This window comes from Oikopleura dioica, chromosome 2 (assembly GCF_907165135.1).
Source record: "Oikopleura dioica chromosome 2, OKI2018_I68_1.0, whole genome shotgun sequence".
Classification (NCBI taxonomy): Eukaryota; Metazoa; Chordata; class Appendicularia; order Copelata; family Oikopleuridae; genus Oikopleura; species Oikopleura dioica.
Window position 1 is genome coordinate 12,386,178 of NC_137292.1, and position 17,927 is coordinate 12,404,104.

Genomic DNA, 17,927 nt, shown 5'->3' on the forward strand with positions numbered 1-17,927 from the left:
AGTTTTTTTTCAGTTAAAAATTTCTCTTTATCAAAAATGATCGCTAAAATCAGTTTATTCTCTCCGCGGCGTATCTATTTTCTCCTTTCGGTCGATACTTTTACTTCTCTCTGGTTCGTTTTTTTTTTATATTTTTCGCTGGCGATGACGTCATCTACTGTCAGCCCACTCAAAAATAAAGGCGAAAAAGAAAGAAACAAAAACGCGAATTCGTCGAGCCTGAAGCGCGCAATTTGCGTCGCGTTCCAAAAAAACGCTGCGTTTCGACCCTAGTCCACGCCTACAGCTCAGCTGGAGTACCCTAGAGCCGCGCTTGCCCGCTCTCTTCGCTTTCTTTCTTTCTCTCTTTTCCGAATTATTATTTGAAGAAAAAAAAGATCTATCTTTTAAAATGGGAACATGTCAAAAACAGAAACGAAAAAATTCCCTCAATCAGACGAAAGGGGTTATTTTTTAGCCCCTCTGAGATCTGACGGTTGGCAAACCCGAATGCACCGAATTTTCGTGCAATCGAGTTCACAATTCGCCAATTTTAAAAAATTATTTGAATTTTTTTTTCTCGATTTTACCAAAAAATCCGTTTCCTTGTTCAAAAATAAAAAGAATTATTGATTAATTTTTTAACAAAGATATTTTTAGACAAGAGAATTTGAAAGAAATTGAAACAAAAGAAGAAAGAAAGAAAACTCCGAAAGAAGAAAATTGAGAAAAAATGGCGGCAAGGAAGATATTATTTATCACAGAATATCGGGTCGCAACTTACCCTTTGGGCGGAGTAGGAGATTCCTGCACCGTCAATCAGGTTCAAATACTGTCAAGCCAATTTTAGTCTTAGAGAAATTTCAAATTTGGGCTACGAGAGATTTTACCAAACATGTGTGAAATGTAATGAGTGTTTCAATTTTATTTTCTTTTTTAAATGAAAACTTTCGTTTTGCTTAAATTTTTTAAGAAAGCAGATCTTTGTTTTGAAGTGAACTGAGATGGTGATTTTATTATCAGAAAGAGACAGCTTTCGAAGCAATATTCTTGCTTATCAAGTGTCCCTTTAATTCAGATTCAATCTGAGGAAATATGTTTTTGAGCTAATCACAACAGATCAATGAAGCTCGATAATTAAAACATATGAAACTGCTTCATGTGATTTTATATCAAATCGAATTTCTCATACATCGTTGATTTCGAAAGATTTCGAAACTGTAACTAGGGTAGGAGCCACTGATAAGTAGAATGATAATTTTTCATAGAAAGAAATACTAAACTTTTAATTAAATTTATCAAATAATTATATAATATATGTTATAGATATATTTATTCATAATATGGAAAGAAAAAATTGATAGATCGTAGATATGTCATTATGCGTGTGTTTTTTTTCCGAAAAAAAAAAGAAAATTGCTGGAATTTTTTATATTTTTAAGGCGGCTGAGTGTAATTCCGCCTAGCGCTGCGTGGCACCGTGTAATTTCACCCTTGAGCGCCGTGCATGCGCATTATCGCAAAAGACAGAGGACAACTCAGAATTTAAAATAAAATCCCAATTTTCTTTTATTCGTGAATAATTTATAATGTTGAACACAGACATAAAATTTCTTCATTTTTGCCAATAAATGTTTTTTATTTGTTTATTAAAACTTATCGTTTGCCCTGAAAACGAAGAAGAATCTCTTTTATCTTCACTTTTGTTTTAATTTTATTTATTGATATCTCGATAATCACATTTCCGTGAATATTGGCCTTCTATTTGAACCCTGGAGACGCGCGAATGAATCTTTCATGCGACCCTCTTCTCGTTCCTTCCTTGTAACGAACTGAAACTCAAGTTCCTCTAGAACCCCTTGAGAACTGGCACTTCTTGTTTGACCATTTCTATCATCTTTGTTATTGACTTTTTGTGACCCGTCGAGAAGGAAATGCAAAGAAGCTCGAGGAAGTCAGGCAAATTATGAAACGGATCATAAAATGCTTCTTTGTATGCACTTACTGTAATTATATTTTTGTGATCCGGAAAATAGGCAAAACGCGCCCCAAATCTGGTTATTGATCGAGTCAACATTGACCTTCCCGAGTACCAGGTAAAAAATAACACCAAGAGCGTTGTTCAATTTTATCGTCTAGGGATCAGTGGAAGAAGTAGCGCGAGCGAAATGCATGTCCGCTTGGGAACATTTGAAGAAAGAAGGAAAAACAGATGTACGAGTGATTGTTGAAGATACGGCCTTGTGTTTCAATGCCTTGGGAGGGCTGCCAGGGGTCTATATCAAGTGGTTTTTGAAGGAACTCAAGCCTGAGGGTCTTCATCGAATGCTGACCGGCTTTGGTAAGAAGCAGTCTTGAAAAAGGGTTGAAAACGATTTAGACGATAAATCGGCAAAAGCAATGTGTACGTTTGCCGTAATGGGGGACGAAATGCAGGAGCCCGAACTCTTCCAGGTAAATTTAAGCCGAGGAAAATAAGCAGCAACCGCCTTATTTAATTTTAGGGAATCTGCCCTGGCGAAATCGTCGTTCCCCGAGGAGAAACGAGCTTTGGTTGGGATCCGTGTTTCCAGCCGGATCACGAGTCCGGTCACACCTTCGCCGAAATGGACTCGGCCGTCAAAAACGGAATTTCACATCGTTCCAAAGCGCTGGAAAAAGTCATTAACTACTTTGTCTCAAACCCAAACTAGCGCAAAACCCCAGCAAAGAAACGAAACGCAACACTGTTTGTTTTTAGACTGCGTGCAATATATCGTGTCCCTTTCTCTCAAACCTCTAATGCACAAAAATGAATACAGGCCTCCAGATAGAAGCCGAAAACAGAGGTTTCTCACAGAAGATGAGATCAAGAAGGGCAAGAAATCGAAATGGACTGAGTTAGAAATAACAGGTAGTTACGCCAAAGAGACGCTATTCCCACAATCCTTCATTTCGCCCCTAAATTTTGGCCAAATCTTAGGGGACATTAGGATCATTTGAATGAATATGAGCGTTTTTTCTCTGCTAAAGCTCAAACTAAGGACCTGTGCGTGCCCTAAGCCCAGCACTATGGAATCTTCATCACCTGACTGCTCTTTATTTGAACGATAACTATCTTCAACGGCTGCCAGCAGAGGTAAATTAACCTTTCCTCCATGGACCTAGTAGTGTTTAAGGTGTGCCTTCTCACCAATCTTCTTCATCTCGACCTTAGTTCAAATAAGCTCCGCTCGCTTCCTTCGGAACTGGGAAACATGCTCCATCTTCGTGAATTGCTGCTAAACCACAATCAGCTCAGGTACCATCTTCAAAGCGAGTTTCTTTCTAACCGCGTTTTAGAGTTCTTCCATACGAGCTCGGTCGACTGTTCCAGCTTCAGAAGCTCGGGCTAGACAGTAACCCGCTGCAGCCCGAGATCTACGAAATTTGGTGCCAACCTAATGGAACAAGCGAGCTCATTCGCCATCTGCTGGACAATATGCCGCATCCGATGGAGCAGCCACAGCGCCAATGGATTAGCCTCGAGGAGCCATCTAATCCGTACGTACTCTTTTTGGCTAGCTAACGTTTGAATGCTTATTAGGACATCTTGTTTATTCTCTGTTATGTGTTACAACGTACTGAGCGACAAGTACTGCACAAGACAAATGTACGGATACAGCCCGAGTTGGTGCTTGAGATGGGAGCACCGCCAACGCCTGATTTTCGATGAGATTTACACTTATGCTGCCGATGTCCTTTGCCTCCAGGTCTTCATATAATTTTCCGAGAACTTGATTTGGTAACTGTTTTTTTTCCAGGAAGTTGAGACATGCGAATTCAACAACACTTTCTTGCCCGAATTGAGAAAGCACGGCTACATGGGCGTCTTCTCCCCGAAAAGCCGGGCGAAAACAATGATCGAGTCTGAATCCCAAAATGTCGACGGCTGCGCTATATTCTGGAAAACGGAGAAATTCTTGGTAGGAGATTAAAGTTATCTTCCTGTACTAATCTTTTTTCCACTTTTCAGCTTTTGGAAACGCATACGTTCGAGTTTAATCAACTGGCGATTAAAAATTCAGGCGGCGATCAGGACATTCTCAATAGAGTAATGACAAAGGACAATGTCGCCGTCGCAGTTGTTTTAAAAACATTGAAAGGGCGTAAGTAACGAAGATCCTCGACAAAAGAAGTATTTAATTTTCCATTCAGCGGATTATCCAGAAGAGGAAACGCAAGAAATCGTTGTCTGCAACACTCACATGCACTGGGATCCCGAATTCTCAGATGTTAAAATGATCCAGGCGTTTTTGCTGACCACGGAGCTCGACCGGGTTATTCGTCAAATGGGACGAAAGCCGACCGATGTTCCTGTCATCCTCTGCGGCGATTACAACTCGTTGCCGACGAGTGGCGTTACCGAGTTCATCAAGGATGGCAAGGTCGACCTCACACATCCGGATTTCCAACGATTCAATTACAATAAGAAACTGGTCAAAATGAATCCGAAAAATGGAGAGGTTGATTTTTCAGTCGAAAATGTATCTAAAATGTTAATTAAAAGGTGCGTCCACAGAACGACGCGTATCTGAGACATCCGTTCCACTTCAAAGCGAGCTACCTAGCCGAGTTGATGCCCTTCACGAATTATACTTACGATTTCAAGGTATTTCATATTGAATTCGCTTCTTTCGTTTTCTCTCGTCGAACGGAGCAGTTTATAAACTGGAAATCCGAGAAAGCTTTTGTTTTCCGATTTTCAAAATCGATGTCAGAACTCACACTGCTTTCAGGGCATCATCGACTACATTTACCACTCAACGCCGCATCTAAAAACAATTGGAATCCTCGGTGGCCTGGACGAGACGTACAGACGCAGCGTTGTTGGCTTCCCGAATCCAGTGATCCCCTCGGACCATTTGTGCCTGCTCTCGGAATTCGAGCTGCTTCCCTCCAGTGTCCGTTTAAAGTGAAAAGATCGAAGCGAAGGAGCCTGCTTGGTTAAAACAAACAAAAATGATTACCGATAGTACCTACTAGAAAGAGTTTAATCTGCTGGAAACGATAACACATACATGCATCGAATGTCTGCCAAGTCATTGTTTTTCCCTAATTCTGATGCCCCCATTTTTTCTAAAACAATTAATCACGTTAATTCGCCCCTTCCTCTTCTTTTGCCCTTGATACCCTTAAGGGTAGACTCCCCTTGTTGCGCAGCAAGACGAAAACGGACACGAGGGGATGACTCGATTGCTCAGCCTTTTTGTGTTTGATTTTTTGAGTTCTCTTCCTTGATTTCAATCTATGGATTTGCATATACTTTAGTCTGTTTATAACCCCCACTGTAAATTCTAAAGAGGGTATCAAATATTCTCTTTGCCTTACTAAATATGCCTTCAGTGTAAAAATACTTGTTCTTGTGAAAAATCTGCCGCTGGCGGCGCTCTAAAATCGCGCAAAATTTGAAATTGAAATTTCAAGACTCGCCTTTTTAGAATAATAGTTTTTTCTAGCTTGATGTATCAATTTTGATTATTTTCTGTTTTTGCATTTATATATATCTATTTGCATAATATATATACATTGTAAACATAAATTCTTGTCGATTTTATATATAAAAGGGCTCCTCCTTATTTTCATTTCATTTTGCGGCGCAATGGTGTGTTTAGGGTTAATTTTTCCCAAATCGATTTTCCGCGTTCTCTCCTGCCGCATTACTATCTGAAATTTACAATTACAGTAACCCAGTTTGCTTGAATGCTTTCTGAACCATTCCAAACGAGTTCTGTTTCCAAAAAATTAAGAAAAACAAACTGCGGCTCGAGCGTTCGCTTTGAGATAGCTCAACAAAGTGACTCCAACTTAATCCTGCCTTCTTTACATTTTGTTCGTTGACTGTAATTCTGCTCTGAATTTTCTTCTTTCTTGGGCTATTTACATTTTAATTTTATTCTTCGTTCTCTTATTTACTTCATACTTTAATTTTATCTATTCAACCGTTTGTTCCCGACACAAATCGAAGGAAAACCAAAAATCATAAAATCTTCATTGTGAATTTGACTAAATTTGTAAATCAGATCACACTGCCTTTTTTTTCTTTCACGGACACTTATTCCAGAAATCGTAAAATCAAAAAAACCCTTCTTTCAAAAACCCATTCTTAAAAATGTGCAATCTTTCGAAAAAAAAAGAAGAAAAATAAAAGAAACATTTATCCAGTTTTATTCCTAAACCATTCTTTTTTCAGTTTTTATAATTATTCCAACGTTTTTTGTTTTAAAACTCTTAAGTTACCTACTCCCTGTTTTAAGTTTATAGAGCTTCTTTACGGGCTGCTGATGCTTTTTCGCCTGTTATATGTAGAAATTTTTTTGATGACAAGGTTTCCTAGATGACAACTCAGGGTCTTCAGTTTTTATATTGCATTTCTGATGACAATAATAATACCGCGGCAAATTCTTCAGTAGACTAATAAGTGAGATATTGTTAATTTTCTGTAAGTGATGACTGTAATAAACTAATACAGGGGTCCCCATTTTAACGGACTTAAAATCTCTGAGATGGTGCCCATCTTGGCAATTTTTCTTGCTGCAGGTTAACATTATTTCCGAAATAATTTTATTAAATCCGTTAAAATGGGGGCATCCTAGAGAAACATTTAGAATCATTCAATTCATTCATGATTTTAGTTTAGGTTTTCTTTTTGACTTTATCTTTTGGAGTCAAATTTAGCTTGAGAAAAGCATCAGCAGAGCGGAAATGCAGCTCTCCAGTATTATTATCATTTTTGTCCATTTTTCATTCAACATCCAACTTCTCTTATAATCTCCTATTCATCCCTTTTTTCTTACTTTTTCCATAACTTTCAATCCGTTTGTATGTCTAGTTCAAAGGTCCGTATGGATAAAAGCAAAGTAAAATATAAACAGCAATATAAAAATCAATGTGTCAAATTTTATTATTTACTGCGCAATTCAATTTTCAAAAATGTGAGATTAAGGTTTTATGAGCTCTAGTACCTAGTAGTAAGTTATCGAGGCTACTATTCATCAGCTTTAACCAGAGGTAATTTTTAACAAAGTGATGTTTTTTAGAATGGACTTTTTCGGTTATGAAATCGTCAATAAATAACAGTAAACAGGTACGTCTTTTTACGCAAATTGAAACTTCTCGCAAATGGCAAATTTTCATGGAAGGAAAAATTAAGGGTCTAACCTCAATTAGGGAAAAATTAATAAAAGAAAAACTCGTCAGAAGAACATTTTATTAGCTTCGTTCTATTTTATTTGCCAAGATTTAATTTGAATCGATTTTATTTGACTAAATCCACTTCAAGTCTGTTTTTCGCCAAAAGCTCTTTTGTGACCATGTTATTTGCAGAGTTCGAAATTCTAGTTTTCGTCAGATCGACAAGATACTAATAAATAACAGTGAGTCAGTCGAGCCATCTTCAGAAATATTTGGCATTCTTTCTTTTTTCTATTATTTTTTCTGCACTCCACAGAAAAGGGGGCGCGTGCCTGGGCGATCAAGACGAAAACACATGAAAAAAGTGGATAAAGAACAAAAAAGACTAACATCGAGATTAGAATGAGCCAAGTCCGCCAGAGCAAGTCAGATAACTCCTTGAGGAAGGAAGATCACGAAGATGGAGATTTGGCACAGGAACGACTAATTAAATCGTTGAAATTCAACTCGTAAAAGAATCGTTATGAAGGTCACTCAGACAAGTTAGAAGTTACGCAACCATTATTCGTACAAAAGGTCTGAAAAAGCGAGTTGTCAATACTGACTTTCGATTAAATCAGCATTTTTATGAATTAATATTTGTTCAGAGCTCGCTTTTTCGATATTATCCAATTTTTCTTTATAAATAGCAATAACGTATTGCAATAATTGTGCATCAAAGATGATGAAACCTTTAATCAGAGTTTGAAATTTTCGTGACTCGCGAGCGGCTCACTTGAGAGCGAGCGAGCACGAGCATGATGCTCTTTGTGCTCCCGAGCACATTTATTTCAGGGCTCGTGCTCTTTGCGCTCGCGAGCGCATTTCATTTCGCGCTCTCGCTCTCTTGGCTCTCGAGCACTGGTCGAATCGTGCTCTCGCTCGATCGGCTCTCGAGCTGAAAAATCTGACTCGCGAGCAGCTTTCAAGGGCCTTAAATGATTCGGCGGCCCCGTGACTAATTCCATATGAGTCCCTGTCACAGGAGTTAGCACCTCGCGGTGGGCATGTTTTATCTGTTTACTCTCGGCTTTTCGCATTCTGCTGCCGAGATTACAGACCTAATGAAGCTTACATAAAACCGAAAACAACAGAAATAGATTCTCAAAGAAATTTATTTATGAAAGTGAATAATTATGCGAAAAAAATATTCTTTTAATTTTGCTCGCGAGCCGCTCGTGAGTCAATTCCATGGCGAGCACGAGAGCAGCCGCTCCCGCTCGTCTAGCTCCCGAGCATTGCCGACATATGCGCTCGTGCTCTCTGCGCTCGCGAGCGGTTTCAAATTTGGGCTCGTGCTCTTTTGGCTCTCGAGCCAACTCATTTTCATGCTCCCGCTCCCCTGCTCTCAGAGCAATGATAAATTTTTGCTCTCGCTCTTTTCGCTCGCGAGCATTTGCGAGCATTTCAAACTCTGCCTTTAATCATAAAGTCTTTCCAATTATAGTCATTGGAAGTGGGTTATTTCAACTTTTTTCGTATGATAAATACTGGTACAGTGTTGGTCGAACTGGTATTGCTAGGTTTTTCTTTATATCTTATTGACTGATTGTTTTTCTTTGTCAATCTTGATGACTCTAACAAAAAAGGTCGTTATGTAACTAGTAGCTTGTTTGACTGGGCTAAATAGCGATGATCGCCCTTTTATGACTGTAGCAATTAAGCGCTGCCATTAATTAGGCGAGTATAAGTGCGAGAAGCAAGGCTGGAAGCATGGATCAATGGAGCGCGGCCTCAACGACGGCTCCACGGGATCGACAATCAGCCGCAGTCAAGAGATAGAAGACCTCACGGTAGGAGCATTCTGATCCATTGATGATGCTTGTTTTACATCGAAAATGCGCTTTAGGGCAAGATATTCAACGATCATCTTTTTGGAATTTCGAAATTGAATTATTATTAGTAGCATTTTATTGACAAGAGAATTGCTAATTTCAACTGAGAATAACTGACTATTTAGACGATTCTTCAAACATGTGGATATGTAAGCATCAGTAGAGAAAGCAAAAACAAAAAATAAAACAAGAATCAGAGGCTTTTAGTACCCTAGAAAACTGATAATCAGATCAAACTAACAACTTACAAAAGATTAACAAAGAATTTTAATCCCATATTTACCCGTTATTCGTGTATATTCTCAAATATTTGGCGAACACACGAACTGAGCAGGGGTCAACAGTTGACTCAACTCAAAGCTAGTGTATTTTTGTAAAAATTTGAACGCTAGTTTTTCAGAAAACCGACAATTCTTCACAAAACCGCTTGTCCAGCTCTCTTTCTGACTCAGGTAAGCCACTGTAGTAGTACGGGTACTGACTGACTTGAAAACATAAAAATCTAAACATGGCCTTAGGCGTGTTGCTAAGCCTTCTTTGTGTCATTAGCACCCCTTTTTCATTTTCCCATTTCTCTCATTTTTGTATCCTGACCTGGCCCAACTTTCAAAAAGTCTCTTCTTTTTCTATAAAAAGAGCCACTTACGAGTATTACTCATGTCAAAGTGATATACAAGAGGTCTTCAGAATCCACAAGAAAGACAAGAATAATCTTTTGATAAAGAAGTAGAGCGCGAGAGCTTTTTTTCATAATCGCGCAACAGAGAAAGAGAAAGAAATCGAAGCATGAAGTCCATGCTCAAGTTGCTGCCGCATCTGAGGCCTGACAGTCAAAGGGTAGGTTTGAAATCATAAAGGAGTACGTCTTCTTCGGGCATTCAAATTTACTCCGCTTTAGAATTTAACTAATATTTACTTCGTAAAGCTTAAAGTTCATTCTGAAAGTAACATCGTCTAAATTTGCCAAATATGATTCTTGCAAGGGCGTGAAGGGTGAGTAAAGTGCGAAACAAATTAGACTTTTGAACCTTACGGCCCATTTTTTCGATCATATGATCGTTTAAAATCAATTCTAAATGTCAATCCTTCATCAGAAACTCAATGAGTGGCTCGCCAAAAGAATCGAAAAAGAAAGCCAGATCAGTTTCGGAATCCAACCACAGTCACGTTTTAGAATTTTTTCTATATTTTCTGTCGTTGATTTTCCTCTCTAAAACACTTGAAACAGACGGCGACATTCCATGCGTGAGTCTGCCTCCTCCAGCGCTTCTTCTTCAAAGTCAAATACAAAAGGCCTTTTGGGTTCATGCTCATCAATACTTCTGAAGCATTCTCGGTTTTATTTGTTTCAATCTTTTGAATCCGAACAAGTGCGTCCACGGCGAATGTCAAGTTCAGAAGCAGAAGGAGTTCCTCTTATCATTCCGCAAATTCATCGACTGACATTACCGACTGGAAAGGCTCCAAAAAGTATCTGAACAGATTTTTTTCAGTCAGTCAGTACCGAAAAATTGATTCCGAGCGTTGATTTATCGAGTTAATGCTTCATTTGTAGAAAACGAGTCAGCTGATGAAGTTAAATCAAGCACAAGTTCGACATATTCTGACCACCCACCCACTCTCGCTCTGAGCAGTTCTAGCGATAATCTCATGTCAAGTAAGTCTGCGTTAATTCATGCTTATTTTTATCTTCGAAATAAAAATTGACCTATCTTCAGAATCTCCCGATGAGGACATCCATGTCTACGCCAACTTCATGAAGGAGCATGATTGCTACTCACTTATTCCTACTTCCTCAAAGATTGTCATTTTCGATACTCGCTTGCCCGTCAAGAAGGCCTTTTTTGCGCTGGTTGCAAATGGTTTGAGGGCAGCGCCACTATGGGACTCTGATCAGGGTCAGTTTGTTGGCATGTTGACTATTTCCGACTTCATTAGGTACTGTCTTATCGACCCCATAACCCAAGTTTTTTTTACCCTTATCTAATTGGTATTTTTAGTATTCTTCAAACATATTACCGATCGCCAATGCGCAGGATGCATGAGCTCGAAGACCATTTAATCGAAACCTGGAGAAAACTTCTATTAGAGCGTAAACTCGCCAAACCAGACGAACGGCCCACTTTATCAAAGAATATTGGCATGGTTCAGATCGGACCTGATGCTAGGTAATCAGTTCTCCACTAACTAGACTGTAATTGAGTTTCAGCTTATTTGAAGGATTGGAAATGCTAGTAAAGAATAAGATTCACAGGTTACCGATCATCGACCCCAAATCTGGAAATGCTTTGTATATTTTAACGCACAAGAGGATACTGAGATTTCTTTCATTTTGCGTAAGTGCACTTATACATATTTCTTGGTCAATCCGTTAAGTTCGAATCGCCCGACGTAAAAATGCCCAGCTTTATGAAGAAAACGCTAGAAGAGACGCAGATTGGAACGTTTGGCAAGATCCACACGATTCAACCGTCGACGCCAGTTATCGCAGCTCTTTGCTTATTCGTTGAAAATAGAGTGTCAGCTTTGCCAATCGTAAATGAAAACGGAGAAGTGATTGATATTTATGCCAAATTTGATGCAATCGTAAGCCACAAAATGAGTCTAACTAGTATTGATTTTTCCCTAGAACTTAGCCGCAACGCGATCGTATCATAACCTCGATGTCACAGTTCAAGACGCGCTTAGTCACAGAGAGGGAAGACCAGAAGGTGTTACTACATGTGTCCTCTCAAATACCGTAGAAGAAATAACAAAGAAACTTGTAAAAGCCGAGGTAAGCGGCCCACCAACTTTGTCGTTTACCAAAATCTTAGGTTCACCGCTTGGTGGTAGTCAACGCAGAAAAGCAACCGATCGGTATTCTATCGCTATCGGATTTACTGTCGAAAATTGTCTTGGCGCCAGAGAAATTAAACTAAAACGAAACTTTCTATAAATACTGCTTTCAATGTATTGTATCTTGAACCATTTGTTGAAAATATACTGATAACTTCTTTCATTCAAAAATACGAAAGTGTTTATTTTTTTAGCAGTGAAGGTATTACTGGCAGTTGTTGAATAAATATCAAATTTGCAAGATTTAGGTTTATACAAAGTCGTAGAATTCTTCTGAAATTGTGTAGCCAAATGCATCGAAATCAGTTTTATATAGCGTGTAAAGGTTTTCTAGCGTATCTCGGCCGATTCCCTTGTAGTATTCTAGCAGGGAGGCATAACTACAGATACGGATTGAATCAGACATTTCGGCATCCCGGTGTCGTACGGTATGACTCATACCTTTTTGTTCGGTACCCAGTCGGATACTCTGTTAGCTCGGAAACATTCATTGCATTCAACACATACTCCACATCGGCATTCAGCGTGTCCATCTTTCCAATAAAATCATATTCAACGGAGCAAAAGTCGCAGAGATACATAAACGAGGACCAGTGCCTTTTTCTTTGACCAGGTTGACGCGGCAAACCAGACTCTTTTGTAAGGCTTATTTTCAAGTCGAGAGGTCTGAGCAAGAAATATTTTTCAAACATTTATTGAGCCTGTTCCTATGAGATTTCTCACAAATTTGTGAAACTGCTCATGTTTCCAATTTTCGTCCTTGAACTCGGGCTTGCTCTCGTACAGTTTTTCGACCTTTAGGAATGATGAAATCACGTCGCCGCTAAATGCCAGCTTTGAGGAATGATGCTTACCTTGTCTCTATACGCCGAGAGAAGTCGCTCAAGCGGGTGCCGAACGAACGAGAATTTATAAAATGTCTCCAGATATTCGATTTGCTTCTCTTTCGGATAGGTGTTGAGATATCTATAGCCATTGTCACCCTTTTTGCCATGAGGAGAGTGGATATTTTCCCATTTCATTTTTCCAAAAGTATCGGGTTGAATAAGTTTCAGCAGCGTCTTCTTCCAATTCGTACAGCCAGTTTTCGGTAGCTCGCAGTATAAAATCTTGTGTCTTTCATCCACCACGAATCGAAGGTTGTATGGCCCGAGTGTTTCTGATTCTACTTTCTCTAAGAGATGAGTATTGTCTTGATGATCTTCCGGTAAAGAATCACATATTCTTTTCTTTAGCGCTTTTCTTTCGGTATAAATTTTCTCCCAATCGAAGAGGTCCAAATGTTCAGTCTCTGTCGACGTTCCAAGAGGGTCTTCTCTAAATAAACTTAAAAAGAATGCAAACTTTCACGAATCTCCGATCATTTACAAAATTAACCGGTGTTTTTAGTCACGGTAAATTCCCCTCCAGCGCACTTACAAAAATGATTTTTTCTTCACGGTGACCGGGTTTCTGAACGCTTCATAGCCGAGTATTTTCTCTAGGTCCCCGATGTAGAAAAATGCCACAAGGAAAAATAAGAGGCCGAGAAAAACGTGGATTTTATCTGCTTTTGACATTGTGAGGAATCTCTGGTTTTGTTGAGGAGCGCTTGTTTTGACCTTTCGGAAAGGGATGAATACCGACCAGTTCACCCTCTGGGCATTAGAAGCGTAACGCATCGTGTTATTTTTCTCCGAGGAGTTTTCATGAAATTAGTTTGTTCCCTTCACGCAATAAGTTTTATATTTTATCTGCATCGTTTTCAAATTTCTAGTCAACTTCGATTTTTAATCCTATTTTCCGAATACCCTTGAACACACGTGACGCGCAGACTCGTATAATTTCATTTACTGGATTCCTTCTAACTCTGAAGAAATTCACTTCTACGCGACTTGATTCTGTTGTTATTTCAAATTGAAATTTGGAAATTCCAATTGTTAGAAACAAAGTTCGACAAGTGAGCTGGACAGAAGAAAAAAGGTTTTGTTTTACTTTTGTGTCAGCTCCGGATATTTTGCAACAGCTTATCAGTAGCTGCCTGGAGTACTGGGCAAATACACTTGAGTAATCATGGTCGCTGTTTTAGAACGAGGAGTTTCGCGAAATTTATTCTCAATTTCAGAACACTGACAGATCAGAACCAGTACATGTAGTCACTGGGGTTGCCCCTCACTTCCATCTGCCGCTGGTAAAAATTTCTTGGTCGAGCGGAAGGCGGTGGACTTTTGAGACTCACATCTTGTGAGAATGTAGCGAGTTCTGGTTGGGAGAGAAATTTTTCAAGTGCTTCTTGTAGGCTTCCTAAAGTAATAGCTTTTTGAGACGTTCAAACTTTTTGTATTTTTAATGAAAACTTCTTCTATCTTACCATGGACTTGAGCCCCAATTGCAAGAACAAATAAAAATCTCATTTCTTATTTCGTTTCCTTTATCTTAATTGGAAAACGGTCTGGTCCTTTTATAGTCTCCAGACATCTTGTGGCGATCCAGTGAATAATAGTTGCTTATTTATTTATAAAAGAAAAGTATCCCTACTTAGCCCGATATTGAAACTTTTGACTTGCTGAATTTAAATTGAATTTGGCGGAGACCGAAGCAATTCTTTAGCTTTCAATAATTTATAAATAATCTTAAATTTGAAGAAGACACATACGGCGGTGTGAATTTATTAATTTTGTCTGTCAGGCTTTTCTCGATCGCTTTTTAGATCACAGATTCTGCTTCTTCGTCTTCTAAAATTTCATAAAAATGCTCCGGCGGGGTCGCCTGAAAACAGCTGCCATAATGTCTTGCTATCAGCAAGAAATTGAACATCATCATTGGAAGAAGCCAAAGAAAAATTTGGCTGATTTCTACTCCCCTCACGCGCTTGTTGTATCTTAATTTTTGATTTGGTCGTGTTTTTTGTATAAACTCACTGATTGAAGTCATAGTCGGAAAGAATATTTATCTTCCGGAGCAGCAGCATCAAACTAGAATATTTTTAATTAATTAGAAAGAGAAAAAACTATGCTTGGGTCGACAAAGGTCATCATTGAAGCTCCCTTTGGGCCGACTAATCTTTTCTTTGATTCACAGACTTACCATAAAATGATGCAGACAAAATACCACAATGGGATGATCCAACTTTTCAAATAAAGAATCTCCCCGTTCGGAGTTCTTCTAATAAGCACAAAAATAACGAGCCCTAGAACCAAATGCAACGAATAAAGAACGCATGTAAAATGCCAGAAGAGTAGCGAGGGCGCGAGATCTTCTGGCGAATGGGAAATCTTGAGCCCTTGGAATTCTATGAAGTGACCGACGCGGCCTGTTTCGAGGTTAAAATGACTTCAGCGCGGGTTCTAGCCGTTTTTATGGTAAAAATTTATGTTCCGATCTAACTATCGATAATATCTTTGGACGAACAAGGTGTTCAGAAAAGACGTCTTTTCGTTAGACAATTATTCGAAATCGAATTATTTCTTCTTTTTTTAATTCAATGCGCCTTCGATTTTCAATGCTCTTCCTGTTACCACTGCCAATAACAAGGATAATGTAGTGTAAGGAAACCATTTACGCCAATTGGCCTTGTAAAAATCCATTCTGCACTAGTTCTCTATTTCGCTGAATAATTATCAGATTTGATTTATTCCGAAAGAACGCGTAATTACGCAAATAGAGCGTAAACGCTCCGTTTGTTTGAGCCCCAGAAGTGTCCATTTCTACTTCTATTTTCAAGTCTGGTACTTTTTAACGCACTGATCCAAGTGTCGATTGAAATATGAGCTGTGGAAGTTGTCCCACGAAATTGAGATCGCTGACTCTCGCCGATTCTTCATAAAAATCAAATCTTCTTTTTCTCCGTCAATTTTTCGAGGATCGCGGCGGTGGCGCTCGCGAGCAATCATGAAATTTTCCACCTTGAAAAGCATAACATCCTGGAGGAACTGATCACTTACAGATTTGCTTCTTTTGTATGATGACTGGAATGTTTGTAAAGTATTTTTGTATTTTCTCGCCGGCAATAGCTTCGTTACAGGATCGAATTGCCGTTGACAGATTCATTTACGAGAAACCTCACTGCGAATCAGTTAATGCGTGTCGCGGAAGAAATGGTACAGTATCTTTTAAATTGTCAAAATACACTTATCTGGCTCAGAATTTACAGTTGAAAAGGGACAATCGAAATTATGAATTTATTCTGAGAAATGATTGTTTCAAAAATTATTCAAAAAAATCATGTATTTAGGCTGCGATGGATCAATCCTGTACAACAGAGTAGGTCAAATCAACCTCGCAAATTACACAAACTACTTCAACTGCAGATGGGAAATCCGCGGCGGTCTCAATTCGAAGATTCGAGTGAAAGTGGAAAGCGCGGGAAATTTCGGAATAGAAAATCACCGTTTCTGCGGCTTCGACAGGCTAAATTTGCAAAACTTTGAAGGAACCAAGAAGTTTGGTAGAATTTGCTCGTCACCAAGAGGTAAGAAAATTTGTTTAAAATCAAGGAGGACTTCTTGCTGAGTCAAGCAAATAGATCACTGCGGCTTTTTTGACAGAAAATTTTCCCATTAAAAAAGCCGCGTTTGGCTTTTTTTCTGATATTTTTTTCCTTTTTACTAAAGATGTCTTCAAGAAACCTAATTTTTTAAAGGAGAGACGATCCCCTACAATGGAATGGACGCAGTTGAATATGGAACTTCTGCGAATTCAGTGGCAACCAAAATAAAGGTACAGATTATGATATTTAGCCTAAACGTGCACATGGCGCCGGAAGGAAATATTTTTTGAAAATCTTTTAAGTCGTCGGCTTTCCGGAATGGAGTGACGCTCGATAGCTCTGAGCTTGTCGTGGCCTTCGATGCCGACAATCAAAACACTGGTGCTGGATTTGTGCTGCATTACGAAATTAGTAAGGAGTGAACTTGGAGTTGATTTGATGAGATTTTTAGTTGGAGACATAGATGATCTCGTCGAGGGAGAATTGACGGATATTGGAGACAACTTGGAAGCTGGGCTACTTCATCTCACGAAGAACATTGCTTCAAATCAAAGACGAGAAGCAGTCAGCAATAGAATCAGAGTAATTTTGTAGAGAAGGATTGACCCCTTAAATTCTTGTTGTCCTTTAATTCAGGGGCAAAGAATGCTTAGATGGGTTAAATCATGGATAAGTAGGTTAAAAAGCTGTTTTTAGAAGCTCTTCGCGCTGTATTCAAAGAAAATGTCGCAGTGCCGAAACGGCGATCTGTCCAGTCTGCTGCTGAATTTCAGGTAGTGTTTTTTTGTGCAAAGCCGGTTGCAAATACAAAATCTAGCGCCGCTGGATTCGAGGAAGAAAATTTGACCAAGGTTCACGATGAGTGGTACCAAATATTCGAAGCGTCTTTTGAAAAGTGCGACTTGCCGATTATGAAGAAACATGGATCCTTTTCGCAAACGAGTTGGCCAAGGAGAATTGAGTCGGTGATCAGAAGCATGGAGAAACATTTCAGTCAATAGTAAAACTGCCACTCTCTCTTTTTTATAACGATAGATCATTTCACTGCTCTTGATTTTTTCATATTCCCAAAGAACTGTACGAACTGTAAAAACTTTTTTGTAAATAAATTCTTTGCTTCAAAAAGAACTCTTTATTGCTTCAGTCATTCCAAATGTCCTCATCGTCTTCAGATTCGTCTTCATTTGAGTCTTCTGATGCAGAGATTTGTGCATAAACTGTCGTGTTGTAAGCATTCTCGTCCTCAGAACTAGCATCATCTTCTATTCCGCTTTTTCTTCTTGCTTTTCTCGCACATTTTACAACCAGCAATATAACGACAAGAAGCACGAAAGCTATGAAAGAAAGTATTATCAGAAAAACTTCGATGTTCATTTTTTTTTTAATTTGGCTTTTTGTCAAATTTCCTGTTTGCTTTCAACTCGAATTACCATTTGCGTTCTCATAAAAATGCGTTCGCCTCACGTTCGCAATCGAGGAAAGTTCAAAAACACGGATGGATGGAATACTCCCAAATTGAAAGCATAAAAACGTGTCTTTCTACGATGCCGTATTTGCTTCGTATAGAATTGTCGGAAATTTTCTCGCTGCATACGCGTTGATTGGCTTTGCGTCAA

The 17,927-nt window shown here is 38.9% G+C and overlaps 5 protein-coding genes across 6 annotated transcripts; 4 read left to right on the top strand and 1 right to left on the bottom strand.

Annotated features, from left to right (window-relative positions):
• The first annotated feature begins 627 nt into the window (after window positions 1-627).
• LOC145697458 (inosine triphosphate pyrophosphatase-like) lies at window positions 628-2,693 on the top strand. Its single transcript, XM_081774666.1, has 6 exons — window positions 628-741; window positions 1,909-1,947; window positions 2,015-2,075; window positions 2,119-2,320; window positions 2,360-2,433; window positions 2,484-2,693. The coding sequence occupies exons 1-6, from the start codon at window positions 713-715 to the stop codon at window positions 2,670-2,672; spliced, it is 594 nt and encodes a 197-aa protein (XP_081630792.1). The 5' UTR covers window positions 628-712; the 3' UTR covers window positions 2,673-2,693.
• Window positions 2,694-2,698: 5 nt separating this feature from the next.
• Window positions 2,699-6,883, top strand: LOC145697456 (CCR4-NOT transcription complex subunit 6-like). The gene is made up of 10 exons (XM_081774663.1): window positions 2,699-2,872; window positions 3,003-3,097; window positions 3,138-3,259; window positions 3,301-3,501; window positions 3,545-3,710; window positions 3,762-3,923; window positions 3,974-4,106; window positions 4,156-4,463; window positions 4,508-4,609; window positions 4,737-6,883. The coding sequence occupies exons 1-10, from the start codon at window positions 2,761-2,763 to the stop codon at window positions 4,914-4,916; spliced, it is 1,581 nt and encodes a 526-aa protein (XP_081630789.1). The 5' UTR covers window positions 2,699-2,760; the 3' UTR covers window positions 4,917-6,883.
• A 143-nt stretch (window positions 6,884-7,026) lies between these two features.
• Window positions 7,027-11,990, top strand: LOC145697457 (5'-AMP-activated protein kinase subunit gamma-1-like). Of its 2 annotated transcripts, XM_081774664.1 has the most exons (12): window positions 7,027-7,084; window positions 7,533-7,606; window positions 8,860-8,963; window positions 9,131-9,154; window positions 9,406-9,457; window positions 10,561-10,662; window positions 10,724-10,943; window positions 11,006-11,173; window positions 11,215-11,341; window positions 11,382-11,591; window positions 11,635-11,781; window positions 11,822-11,990. In XM_081774664.1, exons 2-12 carry the CDS (start codon window positions 7,534-7,536, stop codon window positions 11,924-11,926), a joined length of 1,332 nt encoding a protein of 443 aa, XP_081630790.1. In that variant the 5' UTR covers window positions 7,027-7,084; window position 7,533; the 3' UTR covers window positions 11,927-11,990. The 2 variants fall into 2 exon arrangements, with proteins under 2 accessions (XP_081630790.1, XP_081630791.1); XM_081774665.1 differs by lacking the exon at window positions 9,131-9,154 and having other exon boundaries at window positions 11,822-11,988.
• A 45-nt stretch (window positions 11,991-12,035) lies between these two features.
• LOC145697459 (carbohydrate sulfotransferase 10-like) lies at window positions 12,036-13,439 on the bottom strand. Its single transcript, XM_081774667.1, is given in 5 exon segments — window positions 12,036-12,223; window positions 12,285-12,544; window positions 12,546-12,638; window positions 12,698-13,160; window positions 13,263-13,439. Coding segments are annotated over 5 exon segments (1,086 nt in total). The 5' UTR covers window positions 13,403-13,439; the 3' UTR covers window positions 12,036-12,093.
• A 2,335-nt stretch (window positions 13,440-15,774) lies between these two features.
• On the top strand, window positions 15,775-17,403 carry LOC145698934 (uncharacterized). The gene is made up of 7 exons (XM_081776173.1): window positions 15,775-15,922; window positions 16,057-16,293; window positions 16,465-16,541; window positions 16,614-16,722; window positions 16,763-16,893; window positions 17,008-17,084; window positions 17,129-17,403. The coding sequence occupies exons 1-7, from the start codon at window positions 15,784-15,786 to the stop codon at window positions 17,310-17,312; spliced, it is 954 nt and encodes a 317-aa protein (XP_081632299.1). The 5' UTR covers window positions 15,775-15,783; the 3' UTR covers window positions 17,313-17,403.
• The last annotated feature ends 524 nt before the right edge of the window (window positions 17,404-17,927 follow it).

What these genes read in the sequence shown, in the direction of transcription:
- LOC145697458 (XM_081774666.1), top strand. Translation starts at nt 713, where the DNA reads ATGGCGGCAAGGAAGATATTATTTATCAC. An exon ending in GAGGAAGTCAGGCAAATTAT is followed by an intron (nt 1,948 to 2,014) that starts GAAACGGATCAT and finishes ATCCGGAAAATA; the next exon opens with GGCAAAACGCGCCCCAAATC. An exon ending in TCGAATGCTGACCGGCTTTG is followed by an intron (nt 2,321 to 2,359) that starts GTAAGAAGCAGT and finishes AAAACGATTTAG; the next exon opens with ACGATAAATCGGCAAAAGCA.
- LOC145697456 (XM_081774663.1), top strand. Translation starts at nt 2,761, where the DNA reads ATGCACAAAAATGAATACAGGCCTCCAGATAGAAGCCGAAAACAGAGG. An exon ending in TTCAACGGCTGCCAGCAGAG is followed by an intron (nt 3,098 to 3,137) that starts GTAAATTAACCT and finishes GTAGTGTTTAAG; the next exon opens with GTGTGCCTTCTCACCAATCT. An exon ending in CTCGAGGAGCCATCTAATCC is followed by an intron (nt 3,502 to 3,544) that starts GTACGTACTCTT and finishes AATGCTTATTAG; the next exon opens with GACATCTTGTTTATTCTCTG.
- LOC145698934 (XM_081776173.1), top strand. Translation starts at nt 15,784, where the DNA reads ATGATGACTGGAATGTTTGTAAAGTATTTTTGTATTTTCTCGCCGGCA. An exon ending in CAGTGGCAACCAAAATAAAG is followed by an intron (nt 16,542 to 16,613) that starts GTACAGATTATG and finishes AAATCTTTTAAG; the next exon opens with TCGTCGGCTTTCCGGAATGG. An exon ending in CAGTCAGCAATAGAATCAGA is followed by an intron (nt 16,894 to 17,007) that starts GTAATTTTGTAG and finishes AGCTGTTTTTAG; the next exon opens with AAGCTCTTCGCGCTGTATTC.
- LOC145697457 (XM_081774664.1), top strand. Translation starts at nt 7,534, where the DNA reads ATGAGCCAAGTCCGCCAGAGCAAGTCAGATAACTCCTTGAGGAAGGAA. An exon ending in CAGCTCTCTTTCTGACTCAG is followed by an intron (nt 9,458 to 10,560) that starts GTAAGCCACTGT and finishes CTTCATTTGTAG; the next exon opens with AAAACGAGTCAGCTGATGAA. An exon ending in ACTATTTCCGACTTCATTAG is followed by an intron (nt 10,944 to 11,005) that starts GTACTGTCTTAT and finishes TGGTATTTTTAG; the next exon opens with TATTCTTCAAACATATTACC.